Consider the following 26,461-nt stretch of genomic DNA (forward strand, 5'->3'; position numbering starts at 1 on the left):
TTGATTTAATATTATACTGTATTACATAATGATAATAACTTTGTGTTCTCCTTAAACATTTACGAATTTGTTCACCAAAGTGAAATTTTATACACTCTCTGAAGTTTTGTGGTTTCATGATCATGACATTGGATTTTTTGTTTTATAAAAAGTTTACCTAGGTATTTTCTGTTGTTTTTTTTCCAGGATACCTTTTTCTACTCATTGGTCTATGACCCCTCTGTGAAAACACTATTAGCTGACAAAGGTGAGATCAGAGTGGGACCTAGATATCAAGCAGACATTCCAGAAATGCTCTCAGAAGGTATGACTTACTTTGGGCTTCAAGTACTATGAGAACATATACTGTATCTCAAAACTCAAACATTGGTTTTCTCAGTTGGGAGAAACAACCTTTAGGCTAAAGTTTAAAAGGGTTCTCCCAATTTTAGAATTGTGGAAAAAAGCAAGGGATAATAATTTATTTCATCAATTATTCATTTTTGATTTTACATTTTTATGAGTGTTTTGGCTGTTTTCTCTTTTGTTTTTAAAGGGCAAACTTAAGAATGTTCATATTGTTGAATTTGTGTTTTAATGTGGCATGCTGGTGCCTTGAGATCCTGAGTGCCTGTAAGCCATCTATAGGAAGAGACCATGAAATCTAGCGAGCAGTTACATTTTGGTGGAGATTTTGGCTGATCTGGGTAGCTTAATGTAACAAAGAGATTCCAAGCTTTGTATTTTAAAAACATCTTTCTAGCAAAACATATATTATAACTGCATACTCAAAACTTTTATTTTGTGATTTCAAAAGTAAAACATTCTTACATTAAAAAATGAAACACAAAATAGAGAAATGTATAACATAGGGAATGAATGTTATCCCCTTTCCTTCATTTCAAACCCATGTTCAATTACTCTGATCAAAAGGGCATGTTTATTTTGTTCCCACTTTGGCTTATACTTCACCCAGGAATGGTCCATGTGCAGTGGCAGGTTGCACGTTATTTTTGCAACTGCTTCTTTCAGTTAGCAGTGTATCTTCAGCATCTTTTCCCGTGTGTAGAGTAACTATTCTTTTTAGTGACTGTACAGTTCTTACGTTTGCATAGAGGTATGGTAATTTCCTTTTCCAGTCTTCTGTTGATAGACTTTTGGATGTTTAGGATTTTTTTTTTTTTGGTCATTACAAATGATGCTGTTAGAAAATCTATACATATATTTATGCTGTGTAAATAGTTTTCAAGCATAACTCCTTGGAAGTGAAATGGTGTGTACATTTTAGATATCTAAAATGCTTCTTTGCCATTCCAAAATACTGTATTGTTATAAATGAAAGAACCAGATGCCTTCAGCAACACTGTGATTATGAGGGATATTTTCCCCTTCACATTTTGAATTCTCATTATTTTAATTTAAAAAAAGATGTAGAATTTGAGATTATGCTTGTCTTAGTTATCTTTAGCCCTTCTATAAATACCTTGTGCATTTTCTCCTTGGTTATTTACCTTTTTATGTACTGGCAGGAGTTCTTTGAATATTAAAGGTAAACAAATACAAAAGTATTTGCCCTTTGTCTACAACTATTGTAAGCACCCCTCCCCCACTTCATTATTTTATTTTTAAGACATTTTAACAGTGATGTAAATATATTTTATTTAGTTTTTTTGTCATATAGAAGTTTAGAATTTATTAATCTTTTTCTTTAAGACCTGTGTGATTTGCATTATTCACAGAAAGGCCTCTACATTTATTTCTGCCCTCTGATTATTAAAGCACATGAGCTCTTCCATAGGTTCTTCTCTCTACCTTGCCTTCCTTCTAGAATATGTATGCAGAAAAGTTAGATCAACAGGTACTCAGGATAGAGTTTGTGAACCGTAGGACACATTGATGTCAGTCGTGGGTAGGTGGGATGGCTGTGAATAATGCAGACTGCAGACTTTTGCATTTTCATGAACTTCAATACCAGGAAAGGTCAGTCAGTAATGATTAAGCCTGGAGAACAGAATGCTATGTCTGTATTCAACTGTGTTGGGACATGTGTTTTTTTAACTGGACTATATCAATTTATTATAGGCTGGGAGATTGCATTTACTCACATTCTGATTGGTGCAAACTGGCTTGTCTTCCAGAAACAATTTTTGGATATTTATAGTCCTTAATGTTTGATATTAGACTTATATCATTTAGTGTTCACTAAATTATTATTAAAAAACACTTGATTTTAAAATGTTACCAATAGTGCTGTAATGGTATAATGGATAATTTTGTACTCTGGATATAACTGGAAAATATGTTCCTAAAAGTGCAATTGCTAAATCATAGGGCACATGTATTTGAAATTTTTACAAAATGTCAACTTGTCTTCCAGGTAGTCATTTATAGGTGGACTTTTTCCTTGTTGTAATTAAGTTATAATTTTTATGTTGTAAGTACATTTCACCCTTTTTAGTGTACAGTTCTATGAGTTTTTGACAAATGTATATGCTCCTAGTGAGATAGTTTAGTAAGTCCATCTGTGCACAGGCCAAAAGCCAGGAACATCCGTGGTGCTCATGTGTGTACAGGCACCCAGCCCAAGTCCTATATATCCTGGGCTGCCCTTTATTACTCCTCCCTGAACTCTGATCTCTCCCTTCTTCAAACTGTGCAGACCTGATGCTCATGTAATCCTGAATGCTATTCTTATTATTTGACTTTTACCATTTTGTACTGCCTGAGTCATTGACAGTGAGGTTCTCCCTTGAGGACTGAGCATAAGCCTAGGTATATAAAAAGTCTGGAAATTTTGTGTATTGCTCATGTAGACATACATGCTGAACAAAGTAATGAAGCTGGGCTGTTTCACGTAACAGTGGGCAGAAAAATCAGGTCAGCAATCTCACGAGTTCCCATTTATCCAAAAACCATTTAAATATAATATTGTCCCTGAAAAGCAAAAGTCTAGTCAGAGTCATATAATTTGCAAAACATGTCCGCCTAGCTTAGAATTTCAAAAAATTATTTTAGGAAACAGTAATACATAAAATGCAATAATTTACTCTGTAGTCCTCAAAATGGACTTGAGGTTCTTCTAAGTAAGAGGAATGATTCTAGACAGCTGTGCCATTGGGAGAGTTACACCAGTAATCTGACAAAGGCATTCTTTGTATTTAGAAAATGTGACTCAATGTTCACTAATAAAATAGATCTTAGAGCTCATTAACAAATACTAATTGCCTTTAATATAATGTTTCTCCTGATAGTCTTCTTACAAACTTTATTTAGGCACTAAAACCTTTTCTTTAAATGAAATATTACACAACATGACCTTAAATAATATAAGAAAAATTAGGTAATTATGGGTGAGGTGGGGGGAGAAGGCCCTATTAAATCTCTTAAGGTGTCCCAGGGAACCTTGGGATTCCACTACAAGTTGAAAGCTGCTGTTAGGTACTTCACATTTCTTAGAATCTCACCTTTTCAATACGTAGTCAAAATACCCAAATGAAATTTGCACAGTTACAAATATTAGGATGAAATCCCTTTTTAAAAAAAAAAAATATATATATATATATATATTTTATTGATTTTTTACAGAGAGGAAGGGAGAGAGATAGAGAGTTAGAAACATCGATGAGAGAGAAACATCGATCAGCTGCCTCCTGCACATCTCCTACTGGGGATGTGCCCGCAACCCAGAATCGAACCTGGGACCGGAATCGAACCTGGGACCTTTCAGTCCGCAAGCCGACGCTCTATCCACTGAGCCAAACCGGTTTCGGCTAGGATGAAATCCTTTTTAACATAGCATAACAAAAGGGCTCCACTGTATTCTCTTTGCTTCTGCCCATTTTTTTAAAAATCTTAAAATTATTTTATTGCAAATAATAGGAATTGTGGAAGATAATGATGCCATTACACTGGAAATAAAAGTAGTAGTACCTCAGATCATCCCTTCTAAGTCACTGTTAACCACTGTTATTAATTTAACATAGTCTCCCAGACTGTTACATAAATACTCTATAGAGACCCATAAAATTATATTCCAAGCAGAGTTTCATGTGTTAGAGATCCAACTTTACTTTATCTATCTCTTATATGTTTTATGACAGGGCAAGTTTTCCCTTACTGTTTTTTAAAATTTCTTAGTGGAGAGATTGCATCTCTTAAGATTGTTTCCCCCTTACTGTGGTTGTTTATCAACAATTTGTCAATTTCTTCTCTTCCAGATTTATTAAGATTCTGATTGAAATTGTATTAACATTATATATTATGTTGGAAGGTGATTGATCATTTCATAATATTGAGCAGTATGTGGGTCTGCTTTTGAGATTTCTGTCCTGTTCCACTGGTCTATTTGTTCCTGCTCTAGTAACTCACTGTTTTAACTATAGAGACTTTGAGATATGTGTTAATATCTGGTGAGGATAGTCGCTGTATCATTTTTCGAAATGAGTTTTATTATCAGCTTGACTAACACCAGAGAGGAAAAAATAACAATCTTCCTATTTTTATTGGGGTTTGCCATTAATTTTTAAATTATTTTAAGGAGAACAGACATTTTGATGAGGTTAAAACATCTTAACCAGAAACAAGAGATGTCTTGCTCTTTGTTCAGGCCATTTTTGGGTCTTGTGGGAGTTAAAAAAAAAAATAGATTTAGTCTTGTAGTTTTGTGTATTACTTGGTACGCTTATTTTTAAGTCTATAATCTATTGGCTTTATTTGTAAGTATTCAACTTTAACAAAGAAAAACACCATATTTTTCATATAATTGAAGAAGTCACTTTAGATTCTTATTTCAGCTTAAAGCATTTAGCATATACTAAATGTTTCTTTTCAGTTATAAATAGGTAGTCAATTACTAGTAGATACAAGATTTAAAGAACTCCTTTTTTCTAATTAATATTTTTGTCAAGGGAGAGGGTGTTGGGCTGTAAATAGGTATGCCAGTGGTTAAACCACACTTGAAAAACATGGACATTGTCATCATAGAAACTTCCATATATAGCTAGTACCTGTTTGCAGGGAAATTAAATAGTAGAAAACATCATATTCGAGAAAGGATATTTATGGCCCTGGCCGGTGTGGCTCATTTGGTTGGTTGAGCGCCAACTTGTGCACTGAAAGGTCACTGGTTCGATTGCTGGTCAGGGCACTTGCCCAGGTTGTGGGCTCCATTCTGGTTGGGGTGCATGTGGGAGGCAGCTGATCGATGTCATTGATGTTTCTCTTTCTCTTCTCTCTTCCCCTCTCTCTAAAATCAATAAAAACAGTTTTTAGAAAAAGAACAGATATTTACTTTGATGCCCTTGAGTGGGTACATTTGATCAGTGGCCAGATTCCAGTTTGCACCGGCATGGGTTGCAGAACTAGAATTAATATCCTGAGGAGGTGGCAACATCAGCACCATGTCAGAATATATTATAGGCTTACATTCTTTGTGTACATATCTTGATGGATTCTAAGATATTGTTGTGGCATTTTTCTTGCTAGGGAATAAATCTTTTTGTGACTTTAGAGTTTTGAAATTCATTTATGACTGCTCACCATCTAACAAACTCTTGAATATCTGGATTGGTATGTAGTTTGCAAAGGAAGGTAAAGGGTTCTTTGAGATTTTAAATCTTTTATTGAGTTTGAATAAAGCACCTAGAGAATTTTCTGTAGAAAAAGGTATTATAATGTGCAAATTTTTGAATTATTAATTCACTGTGTTGTAACACTGAACATTTAAGAAAGAAATCTATTTACATATTAAATTAAAATTGTGGCTGCTAAAAAGTATAATAACATTAAATTATTAAACTACAATGAGTGGATTCACAGGTTTGGGTAAAACCTGGCTGTGCTATGTTTTTGCTGAATAACCTTGGAAAAACTGTTCAACGCCTCTAAGTTCCCATTTCTTCCCCTTTAAAAAGGGGATAATGTATGTACATATATAGGGGGCAAAAGTAGGTCTACAGTTGTGAGTATGTGGAAGAGCTTATTCTTATTATTTATTAATTATTGTATTATTTTCCATACGAACAATTGTAAACCTATGTTTGCTCCACCCTATATAATAGTGTTGTGATGACCAAATGAAGTAATTTATTTAGCACAGCTCTCAACACATTGTTAGCTACTACAGTTGCTTTCCCCTGGTCACCACTGTCTGCTGCTACTAGTTCAATACTTTTGTCAGTGTTTGAGAACTTCAGGAGGCTCCATCTTTGAGAGTTAAAGAGTTACATTAGTATAGTCTCCCTGCTGCAACATATGCTTTAAGACCTTGAATTAGCTCATGTGCAGTAGGTAAGTAGGAAAATGTCATTATGGTGTGGAAGTTGGGCTAATTCATCTAAGACTTTCCCCCGCGATCAGGAAAGCATGTATTCTCACAGAGAGCTTAAGAGAAAAAAAAGATGGACATTCTACAGAAATGTCTTCCTCTAGTGCAAGTAGTGGCTGATTTAGTGGCCTTAAAATCTGTGGCACTTTCTACTGTGTTAAAACTATATGGCTGTCTAAACACTATATTACACAACTGAAACCAATGCAAAATACTAAAAGTAAATTGTAATTGAAAAAAACAACACCCAACTATGGGGAAGCTTGGAATTATAGATGAAGGGGCTTATGAAGATATTTCCCTGTGTTCAAAAACATCTGCAACCTGAATTCCATTTTTTATTTTGTTGAAACTGTACACATGACTTATATCTCAGTGGCGGAAGCATTAGCCAGGGTTTAAGGGGACAAAGGATTGATTGACCTTTGTGCTTGGTGCCAAAATAGGATGCTAATATACAATTCATACAGTTAGTTGGTAAATACATTTCATGGGAATTCAAGTATTAGGGAGATCTTCATGAACTGGATGATTTGATGATGTGGGACTTGAGCAGATTATCATAAATGGAGGAGGAAAGTAAGATTATTGCGATGACTGGAATGAACAGGAGTAGAGCATGGAATTAATCTTGGTCTAGTCCAGTGGTTCTCAACCTTCTGGCCCTTTAAATACAGTTCCTCATGTTGTGACCCAACCATAAAATTATTTTCGTTGCTACTTCATAACTGTAATGTTGCTACTGTTATGAATCGTAATGTAAATATCTGATATGCAGGATGGTCTTAGGCGACCCCTGTGAAAGGGTCGTTTGACCACCAAAGGGGTCTCGACCTACAAGTTGAGAACCGCTTCTCTAGTCTCTGGCTCATACTACAATTGCCAAGACCATTCCAAAGAGTACTCCTTACACTTAGCTGAGAATTTAGTTATATAGATTCCAAATAAGATTATTCAAGAGCTTCTTAAAAGTTTTTTTTTAATTGTAAAGAAGTGATCAAACTGTTATATAAATCTTATTATATGTTGAATCCAAAATGGGGAATCCTTATTTAGTTTAGAGTGACTGTTTGATATTTCTATCTTCATTTTGTTGTTGCTATTTTTGTTCTCATTTCATGGTATTAATCTGTATCTTAGGTGTTAGTATAAATGCATCCAGGAGTGTTTTCTTATTGTTTGCAGCAAATTTATTTTAGAATTCTTATATGGATTCTCTTTCTGCTGTGTGCTGCAGAATGAATAGGTGGGATTGAAATATCAAATTTACTAGAATTTGAAAATTAAATATCAGTTTTATCCTTTCGTTCTGGAGTATATAACAGAGAGGGGCGCAATACTGAGTAGCATTGTCATTTTATCTGGTATTATTTAAAAATTAAGATATCAAATTTTTATTTTCATCATTACTATCTTTTTTTTTTTTTACCATTACTATTTAACTTACTTAAAATATATTACTGGAAGATATAGGGAAGTGTAAATGTGACATTCTCCTTTCTCAAGTTTTACACAGTTTGCAAATTTTTTGTTTTTAACTATGAACCTAATGTTGAATGTCTTGGCTCAGCATGCTGAGGATTGTAAACAGTGAAAAATGAAATCCTTTCCAACACTTTAGATCTGTTTGGCCCAGTACTCTTTCTACTCTGCGTGCGTTTCTGTGTGTTGGGGGTGGCGATTGGCTCTCTGGTTATCTGCCTTTGAACAAGGGGCAGGATGGGCAAGTCCCCAACCTGACAGCAGTGGTTGGCTTAGGAGACTACAGGTAGAATGGCTGATTCTGTCCTCCCTCTTTCTCTGTTTGAGCCATTGATGCTTGCTTGCTCCTATACCAGGACTGAACACATTAGAAGCCCATAGCCTGAGCTTGTCAGGGATGTTTAGCTTCATAGTATGTCAGTCAGTGCAAGGCACTGCCTGATTTTGTAGTTGGACTGATTCAAAAGCAAAACAAAGCCAAAACCAGTTCCTAGCCTGATAGGAAATCCATAGCTGTAAATCAAAATTTCAGTCAACTCCCAAATCTGTTTCCCATTACTATCCTTTGTCCTCACATTGAGTCCTGCCTGATGGTTATGTCTCTTTGTGAGCGATTCCTGAAACAAAGTTTCCTGCATTATCTCAGTCTTCTTTCTGATAATGCCAGCACCATCCCTATAGTTTTCGAGGCCTGAAATCTACCCGCTGCCTCCCGTCTGTCCCTGACATTCCTAAATCTCCCTTTGCTGTCTGTTGTCATTGTCCATGTCATGTTGTTTCTGTCTTCATCGGGTATGTCCATAGAGCAAATTACATACCATTGTTAAGTGTGAGATGAGAAGTTTGATTCTGGTCTTGTCACTCCCTTACTAAAAAGGCAAGGGCTTCTCATTACCTCCCTTTTCAGAAAATCTATGTGGCATCTTCAGTAACATGTTCATAGTCCACTTCCTTAGCTACCTCCCCTGATTCCCCTTAATGTGCTCCTGACGAAACAAACTACCTTTCTAATCACATTTGGGAGCCCTTGACTTTGCTCACGTCCCTTTCTGAGTCTTACGTCCTGTTCTCCTGCCAGTGGACTCCTTTACCTTTCAGTTCTTAGCAGAAATGCCACCTGCTGCATGACCTCACTCCCTAACCAGCCTGAAATGGTTTCTCTACAGCCTTATCGGTATGTCTCTTATGACATCTAGGGTTTTTGGGTGTTTTTTCCATTTGTAGCATAGTTATTTATGTGTAAGTTTTATTATAGTTTAAGCGTCTTTCTGCAGGAGTGCTTTCTTTTTTGTTTTTATATCCCTTAGCATGAGGCTTAGTGCCTCACCCATACAAGTATTCAGGAAATACATGTTAATGACAAATGAAAATACCATATGGTGTGGTTGCATTTTTATCAGTGTTCACTTTACAAAGTGTTCTACATTTGCTGTCTGAAAGAATGTACCAAAAAACCATGAACATTTACCTTACATTTTTAATGCTGTGGTTACCGCCGTCATCAGTCAGATGTGACCGTGTATGTGCCTTATGGGTAATAAGACTCCATTTTCCTTGCTCTCGGACAGGAGAATCAGATGAGAGGGAACAGTCAAAATTGGAAGTTAAAGTTTGGGACCCAAATAGCCCACTTACAGATCGACAGATTGACCAGTTTTTAGTTGTAGCACGGTGAGTATGACACATTGCGTGAAAACATCTTTCTCTCTATAAAATAATTTATACATATTTTCCTTTCTTTGTATTCTGCTTTTTTCATTGGTTGTGTTTTTTTTAATTATGTAAGAAAGCCTAATATATGTCACACCACTTCCTAAATAAAATGGTTTATTATCATTAGTTTCTGTTTTAAAAATGAAATAGATTTATTAAATTTCATAGATTAAAAAATAAACACACCTTGTAAAAATGTAAGCACTGCACAAAAGTATAAAGAGGAAATTCAACTCCTAAAATCCCATGTCTTTAATTTAAAGCAGTGATTAGTCATGTGTCAAGTATAATGCGTGCCTCAAATTCCTCTTACCTGCACCCATGCATGGGGAAGGCCTACTGCTGAGCATATGGCTTTCCTTTGAGAGCTCTAAGCCTGGCTGCCAAACTGGCTTCCTTCCTCTCTACCTGACCTCTTTTCCTGTTTTCTTGATAAAATGAATGGGATAGAAATTTATTTTTATTGTTTTATTTATAAAAGTAAATGATGTTTGCCTGGCTGGTGTGGCTCAGTGGTTGAGTGTCAACCCATGAATCAAGAGGTCCCTGGTTAAATTCCTCCTGCAAAGCAGAAGGGAAATGAGATTATCATAGCATTGTAATAGAAAAATTAGAAAAAAACTAAGAGTACATCAGCAAGCAATAATACTTACATGGAATATTACTTTACAACAATTAAAATGAATGAATTAGAGTTACATGTAGCAAAGAGAGAAATCTCAAAAATAAAGTTGAGCCTGGCCAGAGTGTCTCAGTTGGTTGAGCGTCATCCAGTGCACCAAAAGGTTGCCAGTTCGATTCCTGGTCAGGACACATACCTGGGTTGTAGGTTTGATCCCTTTTGGGGAGGGTAGCGAGGGCAGCCAATCAATGTTTTTCTCTCACATCACTGTCTACCTCCCTCCTTTCCTCCCTCCCTCCCTTCCTTCCTCTCTCCCTCCCTCATCCTACTGGTGGGAGTATGAGTTGATATAGCTGCTTTGGTAAACTGTTATCATCTAACCAGAAGACCCATATGCAGATGGCATGAATATCACTATCCAAACTGGAAACAAATATCCATCATCAGTAGAGTCGAGGGAAGAGGGGGAGCATCATGCAGAGGATGCGCCACAGCAAGGAGAGTAAATGAACACAGCTACAGCTAGCAACATGTGTGAATCCACAAACATAACTGAACAAAAAAAGATGGATACGAAAAGAGTACATAGTATTTGGTTCTATTTAAGTTCCCAAATGAGCAAAATGTGTGTAGTGTTAGAATCCAGGATAGTGGTTCTTTTGGAGGAAGAGGGAGAGAGGGAGTAGTGTAGGGTGCTGTCATCTTCTGTTTCCTGACCCTGGATATCGGTGACATGGATGCATTCACTTTGCCAGAACTGCATAGCTGTCCAATGTGTACTATGTGTACTTTTTGTTCACGTGTTATAGTTTAATTACAACCTTTTAAAAACTTTTTCTTAGCTAACATGTTTAAAAGAGAGATAGACAAGGAGCAAGTCATTGTCGTTTCATGCTTTATTTCTTGAAGTTAGGGTTCGTTACATGTGGGAAGTCTTTCTAAATCATACGATAATCAGTGTGGTAATTCTTAAAAATGGAAATATATATTGAGGCCTCATAAGAAGAGGTTGACCATATTTCAAGAAAAAATGTTACTGGGATTTCACAATTTGGGCTAAAAAAAGGGGGTCAGAACTTGCTTTGCAGTAATAGTTGAATTCTAGCTAATTTAATTCTCATTTTTTAGCACATTTGAATGCCAAATTGTTTACTCTGTGGCATTTCAAAATAGATCTTTCCCTCCTTTATGCCTCACAACCTACTTTTTCTTTTAATTTAATGGTAATGGCTCATATGGTAAATTGGCTTGTCAATTCTTAAATTTTATGGAAAATACTATTTTTATTTGGTACTTGATTTTCAAACATCCAAGAACTTGATTTTTCATTCACTACCAAAATGTGTTTCTTTAAATATAAAAGAAATAACAGAGTCTTGATTTTCCCTCTTTGTTTTTGTGGCTTATTTAGTGCTGTTGGGACATTCGCTCGAGCCCTTGATTGCAGCAGTTCTGTACGGCAGCCTAGTTTGCATATGAGCGCAGCTGCAGCTTCCCGAGACATCACCCTGGTAAGATGCTTTTTGAAATTTTAGGGTTCTTTCTGCTGCTACTTGTTTAATTTTAAGCCCAAAATAGCAGTGTTGTAGATATGAGAGTATATCTTGGCTCTTATGTTCCTTCTAGGCAGGTACTTTCAGATCCTCCAGTGTTTCCATCTCTTTTGTTTTCTTTAGTATTTAGCAGTCTGGAGGTCACTTTTATATTACATCTAATATCCTAAATTATTTATTACTATAATTGTTAATTATTTTTTTAGCAGAAGTATACTCAGGCTCAGGAAATTCTGTTTTGGTCTGTTTATACAACTGGTTTCAGAGATAGGATTTGGATCTGTTCTTGATTCCTACTGAGGAGTTCTCGCTACCAGATTAGTCTTCTGTTTCGTTCTCACTAAAATGGCTTGGGTTTAAATATTATTATTGTTATCTATCTTGGATTAGGCAGCACTGAAGAAAATCTGCAACATTTAAATGCCTTGGTTTCCTTCTCTACCTACTCTAAGTTCAGCTTTACTTGGACTCTTTCTATATGTTGTTCTTGTGTTGAAATTATGTTTTTGGTGCCATGAAATTGACATCTTTTAGAAGTTGCGAAAGTAGGAAGAAATCGCCTTTTGTTATTCAGATGCTATGATCTGCATCTTTAATACTGTTTGCCCAGCTGTGTAAGGCCTTCCACTTTGATGTTAAAATATAAGATACTGAGGCATTTCTAGAAAAATGAGTGGGACTGGTTAAAAATTGATTATTAATATGTTGATGACATGAGTTTTACTGATTGTTTTCCAAAAAGAACATGTGAAAGGCTAAGTTGTTTTGTGCCTTTAAATGAAAATTGATTTATCATTCAGGTGAATTTGGAGAGTCAAGTTCTTTCTTTTCTTTCAGTGTTTGCAGGCCTGTAAGAGATCAGGTAGTACCTTTCTCCATCAGGTGACCAGACCATGCATCTGAAGACCTCCCAGTGCAGAGAGGGCAGGGCTGGGGAACTGCAAGAACCTCGGTAGCCTGTCAGTTGGTTTTCTTGTGGTTTTTCCTGTGAGGACTGCAGCTGGGCTTTCAGCACTCCTAACCTGACACATCCATTTATCCAAGACAATCAATGTATGCCACTTGTCAAATCACCAGTAATTTTTTAGGAGCAGGTACTTAATCTACCAGCAGATTGCTAGGTCTAACTTCCTCATAGCTAGACTGTGAATTTCAAACACTGCTAGTCTAAGGTATATAATAAGATTTATAATTATTAGAGTATTGAAGCCATGGAGGCTTCATAGATTTCACCCTTGTTTCATTAAAAAGTGATGTGGAACACAAAAAAGAAAAGTAAAGTGTATTTTGTACAATATGCAAAGGAAAAAATCATCAGTTTACAATAATAACTACATTGACCTTTCCTCCACCCCTTTGAGGAAACAAAGTTCCTTAGAACAAAGTAAACCTTGAGGTGGTTAGTAAGTAGTAGTTGGTGGATGTTCTAGCCTGTTACTTCATGTTTGTTACACCCACATGGCTGGAGGGTAGAGTGCCATGTACATTGTTAGGGAGGTATGGCTGGGGCAAAGCTTCAGTCTCAGAGAATAGGTAATTGTGTAGACACTGGATTTCTCTTTTGCCTGGACTCTGAGGACTAAATTTGGAAGGTAGGATACCAGAAAAAGAATTTTTTGAGTTGTTTGGGGCTTAAGAAGTCATCTAGGATAGACTGTATTAGAGATAATGGTGAGGTAACTTATATAAAATATAAAGATTCACATTTAATTAGTGACAGAATCAGGACTAGAAACTTAGGCCTCCCAGTGCTAAGTCTGATTCTGGGAAAGGTCAGGATGTGTTGATTTAGTAGAGAGGAAATTTTATCCTGAAACCTCTCTAATTCCTATATTATGTGTGATCTTTTAAAAATGCAACTTTGATTTTGCTGTTTCCTATCTTATATCCTTTCAGTGGCTTTTGATTGCATTTAGGGTAAAAACAACAACACCCACACCAGTCAACAAGACTAGGGGATTTTGCCTGGACTGTTTCTCCAGTCCCTTGCCCACACTTTCCTCTGTGTCCCTTGGGCTCTAGCCAGGCTGTATCCTTCCTTTGGTTCCATGGTTTGCCTCCTGCTACAGGACCTTTGCATGTCCAGTTCCGTTTGCCTGAATACTCTCACAGCCCCACCAAGGTAACTCCAGTCTTTTTAAAAATCTTGTCTAATCCATCAGTCTGGGGCAGGCTACTTTGTGATATGCTCATGCAGAGAACCAACTATGTTCCTCCATGTTAGTTGTTTATAATTAAACACTCATTTTTGTGATTATCTGCTTAATGTCTGTTTTTCTCCTTCCCATTCCCCACATGTCAGCTTGTAATATTCATTAATGTATTATTATATCTGTTCTTCCTCATTGAAAACATAGGTTTTCAATAAATATTTGAGAATGAAACATAGGTTTTCAGTAAATATTTGAGAATGAACAACTTAACTTCTATTTCTGGGACAGATTTTTTTTTTTAAAAAAATAGGTCATTGGAGTATATTATTTCTATTTTATTGTTTTAATCTTTTACTGAGTACATCTCATCACTAAGATGAACTATTTGAATTCTAATATTGTATTATCAGAGCTATACACACCATCTGAAGACCAGGAGTCATACAAAGATTTAAGTAGGAAAAACTTGATTAAAAATTGTAGTAAAATATATACAACATACAAGTAAAATTTATCATTTTAACCATTTGTAAGTATATTGTTCTCTGGCATTAAGTAGCCACATTGTTGTACAACCAGCCATCAGCACCAGCCATCTACAGAACTTTTCATTTCCAGCTAAAACTCTATACACATTAAATAGTAACTCCCCATTGCCTGTTCCCTAGCCCTTGGCAGCCGTAATTTTACTTCTTGTCTCTTTGAATTTGACTATTGTAGATACCTCATATAAGTGGAACCATACATTATTTGCCCTTTCGTGACTTGCTTATTTCACTTAGTTAATGTCATTTAGTTAAGTTTCATACATTTTGTAGTATGTGTCAACATTTCTTTCCTTTTTAAGGCTAAATAATAATATTGTACTGTATGTGTGCATCACATTTTGTTTATCCATTCACCCATCAATAAAAACTTGGATTGCTTCTACCTTTGGCTGTTGTGAATAATGGTATGACTTATGCAAATGGATACACTTTTATGATTCTATGGTTTTCCTCCCCTGGAACTGTAGCTTATGATCCATATAGTATTATGCAAGTGACTTAACCTCCCTGTGTCTGTTTCATCATCTGCAGTGGAAATAGTAATAGAACCTATCCACCCTGCTTCAGGGGTTATGGTCTGACAAGAAGAGGTATTATAGACATACCTCTATAAGTTGCTAATTAGTGTATCCAAGCACATGGAACTTGATGGAACTGGAGTAGCTCTCCAGAACATGCCTTAGGGCTGATTTTCCTGGGCCCTGGGTTCTCTGAGGGGCATAGAACTCTCTATGACATTGGCTGTCCAGACTGGATGGAAGACATCTGATTTATAGCTGTCACAAGTCTTTTCGAGCTTCCATCAACATTCCAGAAGAAATTAGAATCAACAGCTTATATCCTTCGTTTAAGGTAATGTTCACAAACACTGGGCTTTTAGCCTCTTGAAACCCTATTTCAGGCCCTGTCCTCACTGGGAGAGAAAGCGGGTTATGTCTCAATGCCCTGAACCAAGACCTTTGGCACCCTCTCTCCAGCTTCCAGAAGGGTCTGTCTCTGAGTTACTGTGCAGCATCAGCTTGAGGATTAAATGAGATAATGCTTGTAAATAATTTAGAACAGTGTCTGGTGCCATATAAGAGCTCAATAAATATTTACAATTAGTTATTATTGTTGAGATGATGATGATGATGACGACGACGACGACGACGACAATGATGCATTTCCCCCACAATCTTTGTTGAGTCTCATTTAATTCTGATTTTGTAGCATTATATGGGGCTTTGTGATGCCATTTTTATTGTCATTGTAGTAGATTATCACATTTGAATATGGTCGTTAGGCCATGATTAACCACACATTTTAGTATGATTGTTATAAGAATATCACTCTATAATTTCTCCTTACAACAAGGTATAATTTTTATAGTAAAAATTTTCCCATCAAGAAAAACTTAGAAAAAAGAGGAAGTTGATTTAACCAATAATAATTTGTCATCAGATATTAACTCTTTATAAAAATGGTAGCCATAAATCTTGTGAGTGACTCTCTTTTATTTGTGAGTCCTAGTCAAATCACACTTTTCATTTAGGACCTTGAGGATACTGGAGATTTGAAGAGAACTTGCAAATCACAGTCATCACATTATTTAAAGAAATTGTACTCAGCAGAATATATAAACCTTTTGGTTAACATTTTAGGCATTAACTTACTAGTACACCAGAAATCTAGTCTTCAAAATGAATATAAAATTGATAAAATGAGAATTCATATAATTTTTTAAAAAGTCAATTTGCTTATGAGTACTATCTCATAAGCAAAGCTGTACAATTAGAACTAATGGACTATCACTGCAGTAAAAAATATGCAACATGAATTTTCCTTCTAAATACTTCATTAAGGCAATAATATTGTACATTACGCACACTTTTTGTCTGATGATTGTAAAATGATATTAAATGAGCTTAGAAATACTGTAAATTGTCCTCAGAGAATTGTTTGTGTGTGTTAAGGTATATTTACCCATCTTTTTCTTTCAAATTTAAGCTTAAATTAGTTTTTCTTTTTGGTATATGTAACCTTTTACTCTACTTTTTCTCCTGTGAATTTAAGAAGCATCAGAAAAATCACTGTAGATCTGAACTATGGAGAAATATAATGAAAACTGTTGTAAGTTCTTTTTCTAGTGTTAGGGTTAAGAGATGTGGATTTATAGGTGTGAGTAAATGAAGGTGTGGGTTTATCGTTTTTAAAACTTATCTTTGTATTTTGAGATAATATAAAATATAAGATTTCCTATATTTCCTTCACCCAGCTCCCCAAATGTTAACATTTGGTACATTTTCTTTATCATTTTCTCTCTCTCTCTCTCTCTCTCTCTCTCTCTCTCTCTCTCTCGATTCGTGCACTGGTGGGGAGCATGGCCTGGTTCGATTACCGGTCATGGCACAGGGCATGCAAGAGGTAGCAGATCAATGATTCTCTCTCATCACTGATGTTTCTATCTCTCTTTCCCTCCCCCTTCCTCTCTGAAATCAATCAATCAATCAATAACTGCTGATAAATTTGAAACTTAGGAAAAATCTCCTAGACTGACATAACTGACCAAAATGATCTTAAGTTGGATAAAATCTTATTTTAATTACAACCACAACCCAAATTGAGGAACATTCAATAATAATAATAACAACAACAACAATAATAATAATGGCCTGTACTTTTCAAAATACCACGATTATGAAAGACAGAAAGAACAAGGAACTGTTCATTCAGGATTGAAATAAATTGAAGAGATATGACTACTAAATGCAATAAATGATTCTCAAGTAGACCTTAAACCAGAATATTTTTTTTCTTTCGTTATAAAGGACATTACTGAGACAACTAGCAAACCTGACTAAAGCCTTTAGATTACATAATGGTACTATAGCAATATTCATTTCCTGAATCTGACTATTGTACTGTGGTTATAGTATTTATAATCTTAAATATTGATTAAGTAGACTAATAAAATTAGTGGGTTAAAAACTGGTCTTAAAAGTCTGGAATAAGAATACCAGAGTAAACCCAGAGAAATATAAAACAAAGAAAATAGTAAAGAACAAAAATAAATAGAAAAACACAATACAGAAAATCAAAATCAACTGATTGACTATATATGTATATCAGTTAGCTGTCGTCAAAATAATGCTACATGATACAGGTTGGATTCCTGGGAAACAGACCTTGAGATGGAGATTTGCATGCAGGAAATTTATTAGGGAGGACCCCTGGGATAAGTACTTGGCAGGATTGACTAGAGGGAGAAGGTGGACCATATGGTGCATTCTGAATGAAGGCCTCAGCTGACTCCATGGGTTGCTCTAAAGACTTGTCCCAAATCAGTGTGGAAGGCTGGGCCTTGACACTCCTGAGTCATTAGTTGCAGGCTGCCCTAAGAAGAGAGCATGGCCTTGGGTGATGAATCTTTCTTAAATTGAGATCATTTCAAAGAGGACCAATAGCTGAGGGCTGTCTGTTCACAGCACTTCTAGCACTGGCTAAATAAGTTCTTTATTTTCAGAGGGAAAACACAGTATTCATTATACTGTCCAGAATTTCAGTGGCTTATAATAACAAGCATTGATTTTTTTGTACGCTCTTTGTCTAGGATTCTGCTGAACTAGACTGGGCTGATATAGGTGCCACGCTACAGGTTGTGACCAGATCTTCATGTGTCTCTTCTTCGTTGACAAAAGTCAGTAGCACAAGAGGGCAAGTCCAAATGCAAAAACATTCAGGGCTCTGTTAACTCACATGTCTAAACATCCTATTGGCCAGTCAAGTCACATGTCCAGGTCCAACATTAATGGAGTAGAAGAATACCCTTCTATGGAGGTCCAGGGGAGAAAGTGAATATTTGCTAAAGAATAACCCAGTCTACCATAGTGTGATTCTGCTTAATGAACAAAAGATGAGAATTTCACTGCCAGGATTTAATTGTCAGTCTTTCTCTTAAAATATTTCTATTTGTCATCTCCATCTGTTATGAATGAGATGAAATGTGACAACACCTTCAGTGCTATTTGGCAAAGAAAACAGCTTGTTCTTATAATTTTTAAAATTTATATTTGAATGGATCTTGTATGTTATTTGTAAAGCTATTGAAAAGATGACAACTTTGTATTTATCTGGAGGGAAGACTCAGTTTTTTATGTTTAGTTTTTAAGTTCTTTTATTTTAAACTAAGCTATATATACAGTAAAGCGTATTAAGTATCCTATATTTTAGGTACACTGCTTATACATTTTTACATATATATATACATGTAACCACCACCCAGGTCTAGATTAAAAAAAAACACACAAAAAACGATCCTGAATCCCAAAAAGGTTTCTCATGCTCCTCTCCTATCAGTGTCCCCCACCTCCCTTCTGAAGTAACAACTGTCAGACTTCAGTTAATTATCTCACCATCAATTAATTGTTACTTTTCTCAAAGTCCATATAAATGGAATCAGCCAGTATGTTCTCTAGTATGTATGTCTAGCTTTTTGTTATCTTACTGATAAACCATAGTCATTGGTTACATGTCAAACTCCAATGTCTTTTTTTAGCTTACTTCTGTGAATCTTTACTACTGGGTGTTGTCTCTTCTATTATAGAAAGTGTCTTCCATGTTTTACTAATACATTTTCAGGGTAAGATTAGACAATAAAAGTCTATTCAAAAGAAACTGCTATGATGGAGGGGAGGGTCTAGAGTAGAGGGGTTCAATGGAAAAAAAGGGGGGGACACTTGTAATACTTTCAATAATAAAGATAAATTTAAAAAAAGAAACAAGAAACTGCTATCTATGCCAGAAAGATGGAGTTAATAATAGGAGCTCCAAGCAAATAATGTGATTGGTTTCCTTTGTGCAGTTAGTTATCGATTTCAACAGAATTGTTCCCTAGGAATTCCACAGTGCATGTGCCTGATGGGAATGTTTATTTTGTACATATACTGATTATTACTACACTCTCTTCTAGGCTATGGAATAAATGTGGGCTTTGGAGGTTTCATAGCTCCTGGTAAGCTGTGAGTCTGCCCCATTCTTTCCATTTGAGTTGTGGCACAATACAGGAGCTAGTCTTCCAAAGGCAGATGCTTACTTCACTGTTCAGTAACACAAACACTCTGTAATCACTTGAGAGTTTGGTCATAATAACTTACAAAGGTTGAGAAAGTACTTTGGTTCTTTGAAGTCTTATTAGATAATAGCTCATTATCAATTTTAAAAGTGACTATAAGAAGAGTATTTTCATTCATCTAACGTGAACAAAAGACAGAAAATCCATTTATGCTTTGAGTGGTTAGTATAATATCAGTTGAGAAAAACTCATTTAATTCTCTCACTTCTGGTTTCATAGCACTCGTTAATTATAAAAATTACTTCTACCTCCTAAGGAATCTCAGCAACATAATTAATTTGTATAATTATTGATTTTGAGTACCATTTAATCTTTTTTAGTTTTATTATTCATTATAAATACTAGAGGCCCAGTGCACAAAATTTGTGCACTTGGAGGCGGGGGGGTGTCCCTCAGCCCAGCCTGTGCCCTCTTGCAGTCTGGGAGCCCTCAGGGGATGTCTGACAGATGGCTCCTTAGTGCTGCCATGGATATAGGAGAGACTCCTGCCACCACTGCTGCGCTCACCAGCCATGAGCCCGGCTTCTGGCTGAGCAGTGCATCCCCTGTGGGAGCACACTGACCACCAGGGGACAGCTCCTGAGTTGAGCGCCTGCCCCCTGGTGGTCAGTGTGCATCATGGTGACTGGTCGTTCCGCCCTTCAGTTGATTTGCATATTAGTCTTTTATTATATAGGAATTTAAAAAATAATCACTAATGGCCTTGGCTGGGTGGTTTGGTTGGTTGGATTGTTGTCCCTTACACAAAAAGGTTGAAGGTTTGATTCCCAGTCAGGAACATATCTAGGTTGAGGTTCCATTTCTGGTGGTGGCCGTATGGGAGACAACCAACTGATGTGTTGTTGTCAAATTGGTCTCTCTCTATCTCTATCTCTATCTCTTTCTCGCCCCACCTCCCCACTTCCTTTCTCTAAACATATCCTCTGGTGAGGGTTAAAAAAATAACAATCATTTATGAAAATACATTATTAATTGAAGGGATCAATAAATGCTATTGAACTTTCTTTTCATTTTCATAAGTCATATATCCAGAAACAGTAATCATTTAGTTTCAGGGATGCTGGAGTTTGCAGAGGACAAGCAAAAAATGAAGATTAATTCTAACATATTTTGTAACCCCTGCTACAGAAGAATGAGAAGAAATTTACTTGAAAGTTGAGGTTATTATTCTACAATTGTGACACATATAGCAAAAGACTATACATGGTCAGTGGTCTTAGCTGTGCTTATAACTAGGAAATTGATGGTTTCAGGTGTACAGCATAGTGATTGGATATGTATATAATTTATGAAGTGATCCCCCCAGTAAGTCTAGTACCCACCTGGTACCAAACACAGTAATTACAATATTATTGACTGTATTCCCTATGCTATACTTTACATCCACATGACTATTTCATAACTACCAATTTGTACTTCTTAATCCCTTCACCTTTTTCACCCACCTCCCCCAAACCCCCACCTACCTGGCAACCATCAGTTTGTTCTCTGTATCTATGGGTTTGTTTCTGTTTTGTTTGTTCATTTATTTTTTAGATTTCACATATAAGTGAAATCATATGGTATTTGTTCTTATCTGCCTTAACTTCACTTAGCATAATACTCTCTAGGTCCATCCATGTTGTCATACATGGTAAGATTTCATTCTTTTTTTATGTCTCAGTAATACTGCATTAAATATATGTACTGCATCTTCTCTCTCTCTTTTTAAAAAACAAAACAAAAAACTTTTTATTGATTATTAGAGAGCGAGGAAGGGAAGAGGGATAGAGAAATAGAAACATCAATGAGAGAGAAACATCAATCAGCTAGCTCCTGTACCCACCCTACTGGGGATTGAGCCCACAACCCAGGCATGTATCCTGACTGGAATCAAACTAGTGACCTCTTGGTTCATGGGTTGATTCTCAACCACTGAGCCATATTGTCTGGGCATGTACCACATCTTCTTTTCCAGTTGTCCATTGATGACTTGTGCTGCTTCCATATTTTGGCTATTGTAAATAATGCTGCAATGAACATAGGGATGCATATATATTTTCGAATTGGTGTTTTGGATTTCTTCAGATAAATATCCAGAAGTGAAATAGCTGGGTCATAAGTTTGTCCTATTTTTAATTTTTTTTAGGAGCCTCCATACTGTTTTCCGAAATAGCTCTACGAATTACAATCCCACAAACAGTGCACGGGGATTCCCTATTCTCCACATCCTAGCCAACACTTGTTATTTGTTGAATTATTGATAATAGTCATTCTGGCAGGTGTAGGTGATATTTCATTCTGATTTTAATTTGCATTTCTCTGATGATTAGTGACATTGAGCACCTTTTCATATTTCTATTGATCATCTGTATGTCCTTTTTGGAGAAATGTCTATTGAGGTCCTCTGTCCATTTTTTAATTGGATTGTTGTTGTTTTTGGTATTGAGTTTTTTGAATTCTTTATAATTTTGGATATTGACCCGTTACCAGATGTATCATTGATGAATATGTTCTCCCATTCAGTGGGTTGTCTTTTCATTTTGTTGATGGTTTCCTTTGCTGTGCAAAAACTTTTTATTTGACGTAGTCCCATTCGTTTATTTTTTTCTTTTGTTTCCTTTGCCCAAGGACATATATCAGAAAAAAATATTACTAAGAGAAATGTCAGAGATTTTACTGCCTGTGTTTTCTTGTAGGATTTTTATGGTATTGAGTCTTACATTTAAGTCTTTAATCCATTTTGAGTTTATTCTTGTATATGGTGTAAGAAGGTGGTCTCTAGTTTAATTTTTTCACATGTATCTGTCCACTTTTCCCAACACCATTTATTGAATAGACTGTCTTGATTCCATTCTATGTTATTGCCTCCTTTATAAAATATTAATTGATTAAATAATTATGTCTGGCTCTTTATTCTGTTCCATTGATCTGTCTTTTATGCCCAAATCATGCTGTTTTGATTATATGTATCCTTGTAGTGTAGTTAGATATCAGGTAGTGCGATTTCTCCAACTTTGTTCATTTTTCTCAAGATTGATGTGGCTATCCACGATCTTTTGTGGTTCCATGTACAATTTTGGATTATTTGTTCTAGTACTGTGAATACGTCATTGGTATTTTGATAGGAATTGTGTTGAATCTGTTAATTGCTTGGGTATGTTCATTTTAACAATGTTAATTCTTCCAGTGCATGAGCACAGTATATGCTTCCACTTATTTGTATATTCTTCAGTTTCTTTCTTCAGTGTCTTATAATTTTCTGAGTACAGATATTTCATGTAAAAAAAAAAAAAAGGTGCAAGACTTGGCTTTCATTGTCAGAAAGTTAAAACAGAACTAGTTCTTACTTGACAAGATTTGATCACCTTGTCCGCCAAACCTGCACCACACCTACATGCTTATCCAGAACTAGAACCAGTTGTCCTGTCTTGTAGTTTTCCTGTATTCAAATGGGCATACATGTTATAGATGAATCTCTTTCTCGCCAGTAAAAAAACCACCAAGTTTTTCAAAACTTAAAAGTTTGGAACCTAGTTTATTCTCTCCTGATGGGAGGAAAATGTTACACCCAAGGTACTTTTGCAAAAAGCCACTTTTATTATTGTAACCTGTCTTTTCTTCTTTCAAATTATTCTTTAAATCACTCTTCCTTGAAATTTATAGGAAACCCCCACCAACCTAGCTGTTCCAAGCCCTGCCTGGTCATTCTTGGTCTTAAAAATGTCAACCAAGTTAATTTTTAAATGGATAGGTAATTTTGTTTCGTTTGTTTTATACAGATGTGTAATTTTGTTTTGTATTACTACCATTCATTCTCAGTTCAATTTCTTTCTTTCTGTTTCTCCTTTCTTAGTACATCATTTTCTTAATCCAATCTGAGAAATTTTTTTCTCACTCTCTGACACATGATGTTTTTTGCCCCCTTGATATATTTTTTATTGATTCCAGAGAGAGGTAGAAACATCAATGATGAAAGAGAATCATTGATCAGCTGCCTCCTGCACATCCCACACTGGGGATAGAACCTGCATGCCGGGCATGTGCCCTGACTGGGAATCGAACCGTGAACTCCTGGTTCATATGTAGATGCTCAACCACTGAGCCATGCTGGCCGGGCAACATGACCTATTTTTTAGGATTTTGTTCAGGAAGGCTGTGCCAGCCTTGTATAGTAGCTGAAGTGACTTTGGCATTTTAACAGAAAGGATGGTGAAACATACAGGTTTCCAATTTAATGCCTGGAGGTCCTGGATATCCATAGTTAGGTTGCTATAACAAATGAATCATTAAAAAAAAATACACACCGCTGAAACCGGTTTGGCTCAGTGGATAGAGCGTCGGCCTGCGGATTGAAAGGTCCCAGGTTCGATTCCGGTCAAGGGCATGTACCTGGGTTGCGGGCACATCCCCAGTAGATATGCAGGAGGCAGCTGATCGATGTTTCTCTCTCATCAATGTTTCCAACTCTCTATCTCTCTCCCTTCCTCTCTGTAAAAAATCAATAAAATATATTTTAAAAAAAAATACACACCTTAAAAGGCACAAATCAACATTTTCTTAAAGCAGTAAATGATATTTTAAATAATTGTTAACTAATCTGTTATTCAAATTTTTCTTAATTTTGTGAGAAAATAACTACCTCAGTATATGGTTGTTAATTAACTGCATTATGCACTTCAGTATCTGTTCTTAAATAATCTAGGACGTTTGCATTTATGGCTGATCTTTTCTCTCCATTTTGTTTGTTTTCTTTAGTTTCATGCTATGGATACATTATATAGACACAGCTATGACTTGAGCAGTGCAATAAGTGTCTTAGTGCCACTTGGAGGACCTGTTTTATGCAGAGATGAAATGGAAGAATGGTCAGCCTCTGAAGCTACTTTATTTGAAGAGGCACTGGAAAAATATGGCAAAGACTTCAATGATATACGTCAAGACTTTGTAAGTAGAAAATTGTGAATGATATAAAATGTTGAGGTTGGGGATATTTTATTTGTTTTAGAAATCTGTGACTTAGTAATTTTTATCTGCTCAACATAGAATGAAGGCCAGTATTATAAAGGGAGAAATTGACATTTATTCTCGGAATTAATTGTGAATAAGACCCAGGGCCAGGAGGCCTTGAGTTCTTGCTGTAAACCTTGGCAGTGTGAATTCATCCTCTTCACCTTTCTGAGGTCTAAGTTTAAAATACGGACAGATTGTCTAACCATTTGCACTAAACATATCTAATATATCTAATTCCTGCCTCTTAAGCTCATTGCCCTCCTTTAGACCTTCAGTGTTTTTCTAGTTGTCTAATTGTTGAGCCTGAAATTTTGATGTGGACCTTTAATGTGGAAACAACCTGTAAAGCAGAGTAGGAGAATTTGCTTTATAGGCTTTCTATCTTTGACTCCTCTTAATGATATGCAGTATCTAATTTGCCTTTTAAATATTAGATAGTCTTTTCTCCTATTATGTACTTCCTTTTGTCTTTGTGGAATTGCTCTAATTAAGTTTATAATCGCTTTGAAATGGAGAAATTTCCATTTGAGAAGTCTATAAATAGATTTCTATAGCAGCCATTCTTTATAAAAAGTTATGAAAATAGAATCTTTATAGACTATGAAGTATTTGATGCAAGTTAATATCCTGCCTTTTATGTTGTTGAATTTTTGTTTGAATTATTCCTGAAGAAAAATTATTACTATCAATATGGATACATTAAATTCCAAACATGATAATTGATTAATTAGTGTCACTAACATTTGTTCTTCTGGCAAAACTTCATTCTTACGCAGATTGTTATATGTCATGATTTCAATTTATAGGAGGTGCAGGTGAGGATTTAAAATGCATTGGTGGCATTTAGCTTCAGATGGTCAGAATAATGCACCAGTGTGATGTTATTACTATGGTATATTAATGTACCATACCACTAAATAGAAACCACAAAAACAAAGCCCCCTAAAGAACAAAATCCACAGGTCTGACAAAGGAATGGAAGGAGAAACACTAAAGTGAAACTACTTTCCCTGCACTGAGTGTGACATGCTCATTTTATGTTCTAGTAATTCTGGACCCATTTCAATTCAACAAATGTCTGTTGAGCATCTCCAGCATGCCAGGCCTTCAGGTAGGCACTAGGCATGCAACAGAAGCATAACGTTACTTTAGGGAATGAGTTCATAGTCAACATCAAGTGATTGAAGCACATACACCAATTAATATAAAATGTAGTCATTTCTGTCAGCGCTATGAATAAGTATTATGGGGTATTGGGCGGGGAACTATCAGTTGTGTCAGTCAAATCAGAAATGGCTTCACGGAGTTAACTGGCATTTCAGCTGGATCTCTTAGGTAAAGGGAGAAAACAGCAAATTGAAAAGTATACATGAGGTATGATAGCATTCCCAGGCACCTAACACAGGACTAGGAAGTAACTCGCTGAAGAGTAACTTGGTGCAATATACTCAGACACAGAGGCTGACACTGATATGAGATAAAAGAACTGTATGAAAATGAGTATGACAGTAATAATGCTGTTAGATGGTTTTTGTTACCTTCAAGATTTAACAAAATTCTTGTAAATTTGCATTGTGGTATATATTAGTTTTGCTGAGGGTAGTTATATTGCTTGTTGATTAGCCAATCACATTAGGTTTGTAGTATTTTGGAGACTGAAATTTTCCACCAGTGTCAAAAACCTTAAAGAATATATGATACCAGGAGACTGACTGCCCAAAGGGTTTAAGTTTTTCTGTAGTTTGGAGTGTTTTTAAACTAATTATTCACCTTCACCCCCTAATACTGGTAAAAGTAATACATAAACCTGAAGACCATATATGACAAGCCCACAACTAATATCATATGCGGTGGTGAAAGACAGAGGTACATGAAAAGTACTCAACACCACTAATCATTAGGGAAATATAAATCAAAACCACAATGAAATATCACCTCATGTCTGTTAAGACAACTATTATAAAAAAGACAAGAGATAACAAGT

At 35.9% G+C, this 26,461-nt stretch overlaps 1 protein-coding gene across 7 annotated transcripts in view; it reads left to right on the top strand.

Moving 5' to 3' along the window:
* The window catches only part of MTA3 (metastasis associated 1 family member 3), a 169,774-nt gene that overhangs the window by 97,576 nt on the left and 45,737 nt on the right, over positions 1-26,461 (top strand). For all 7 annotated transcript variants that reach the window (XR_011473157.1, XR_011473158.1, XM_070429106.1 and 4 more), the window contains exons 6-9: positions 187-304; positions 9,355-9,457; positions 11,533-11,632; positions 24,223-24,411. Coding sequence is in view for 5 of the 7 variants with exons in the window: in XM_070429106.1 (XP_070285207.1) it covers positions 187-304; positions 9,355-9,457; positions 11,533-11,632; positions 24,223-24,411 (510 nt within the window). In the remaining 2 variants the exon portion in view is untranslated. The remainder of the gene's footprint in view (positions 1-186; positions 305-9,354; positions 9,458-11,532; positions 11,633-24,222; positions 24,412-26,461) is intronic.

This window comes from Myotis yumanensis, unplaced genomic scaffold (assembly GCF_028538775.1).
Source record: "Myotis yumanensis isolate MYYU_CA2020_CCGP unplaced genomic scaffold, mMyoYum1.0.hap1 SCAF_11, whole genome shotgun sequence".
Taxonomy (NCBI): domain Eukaryota; kingdom Metazoa; phylum Chordata; class Mammalia; order Chiroptera; family Vespertilionidae; genus Myotis; species Myotis yumanensis.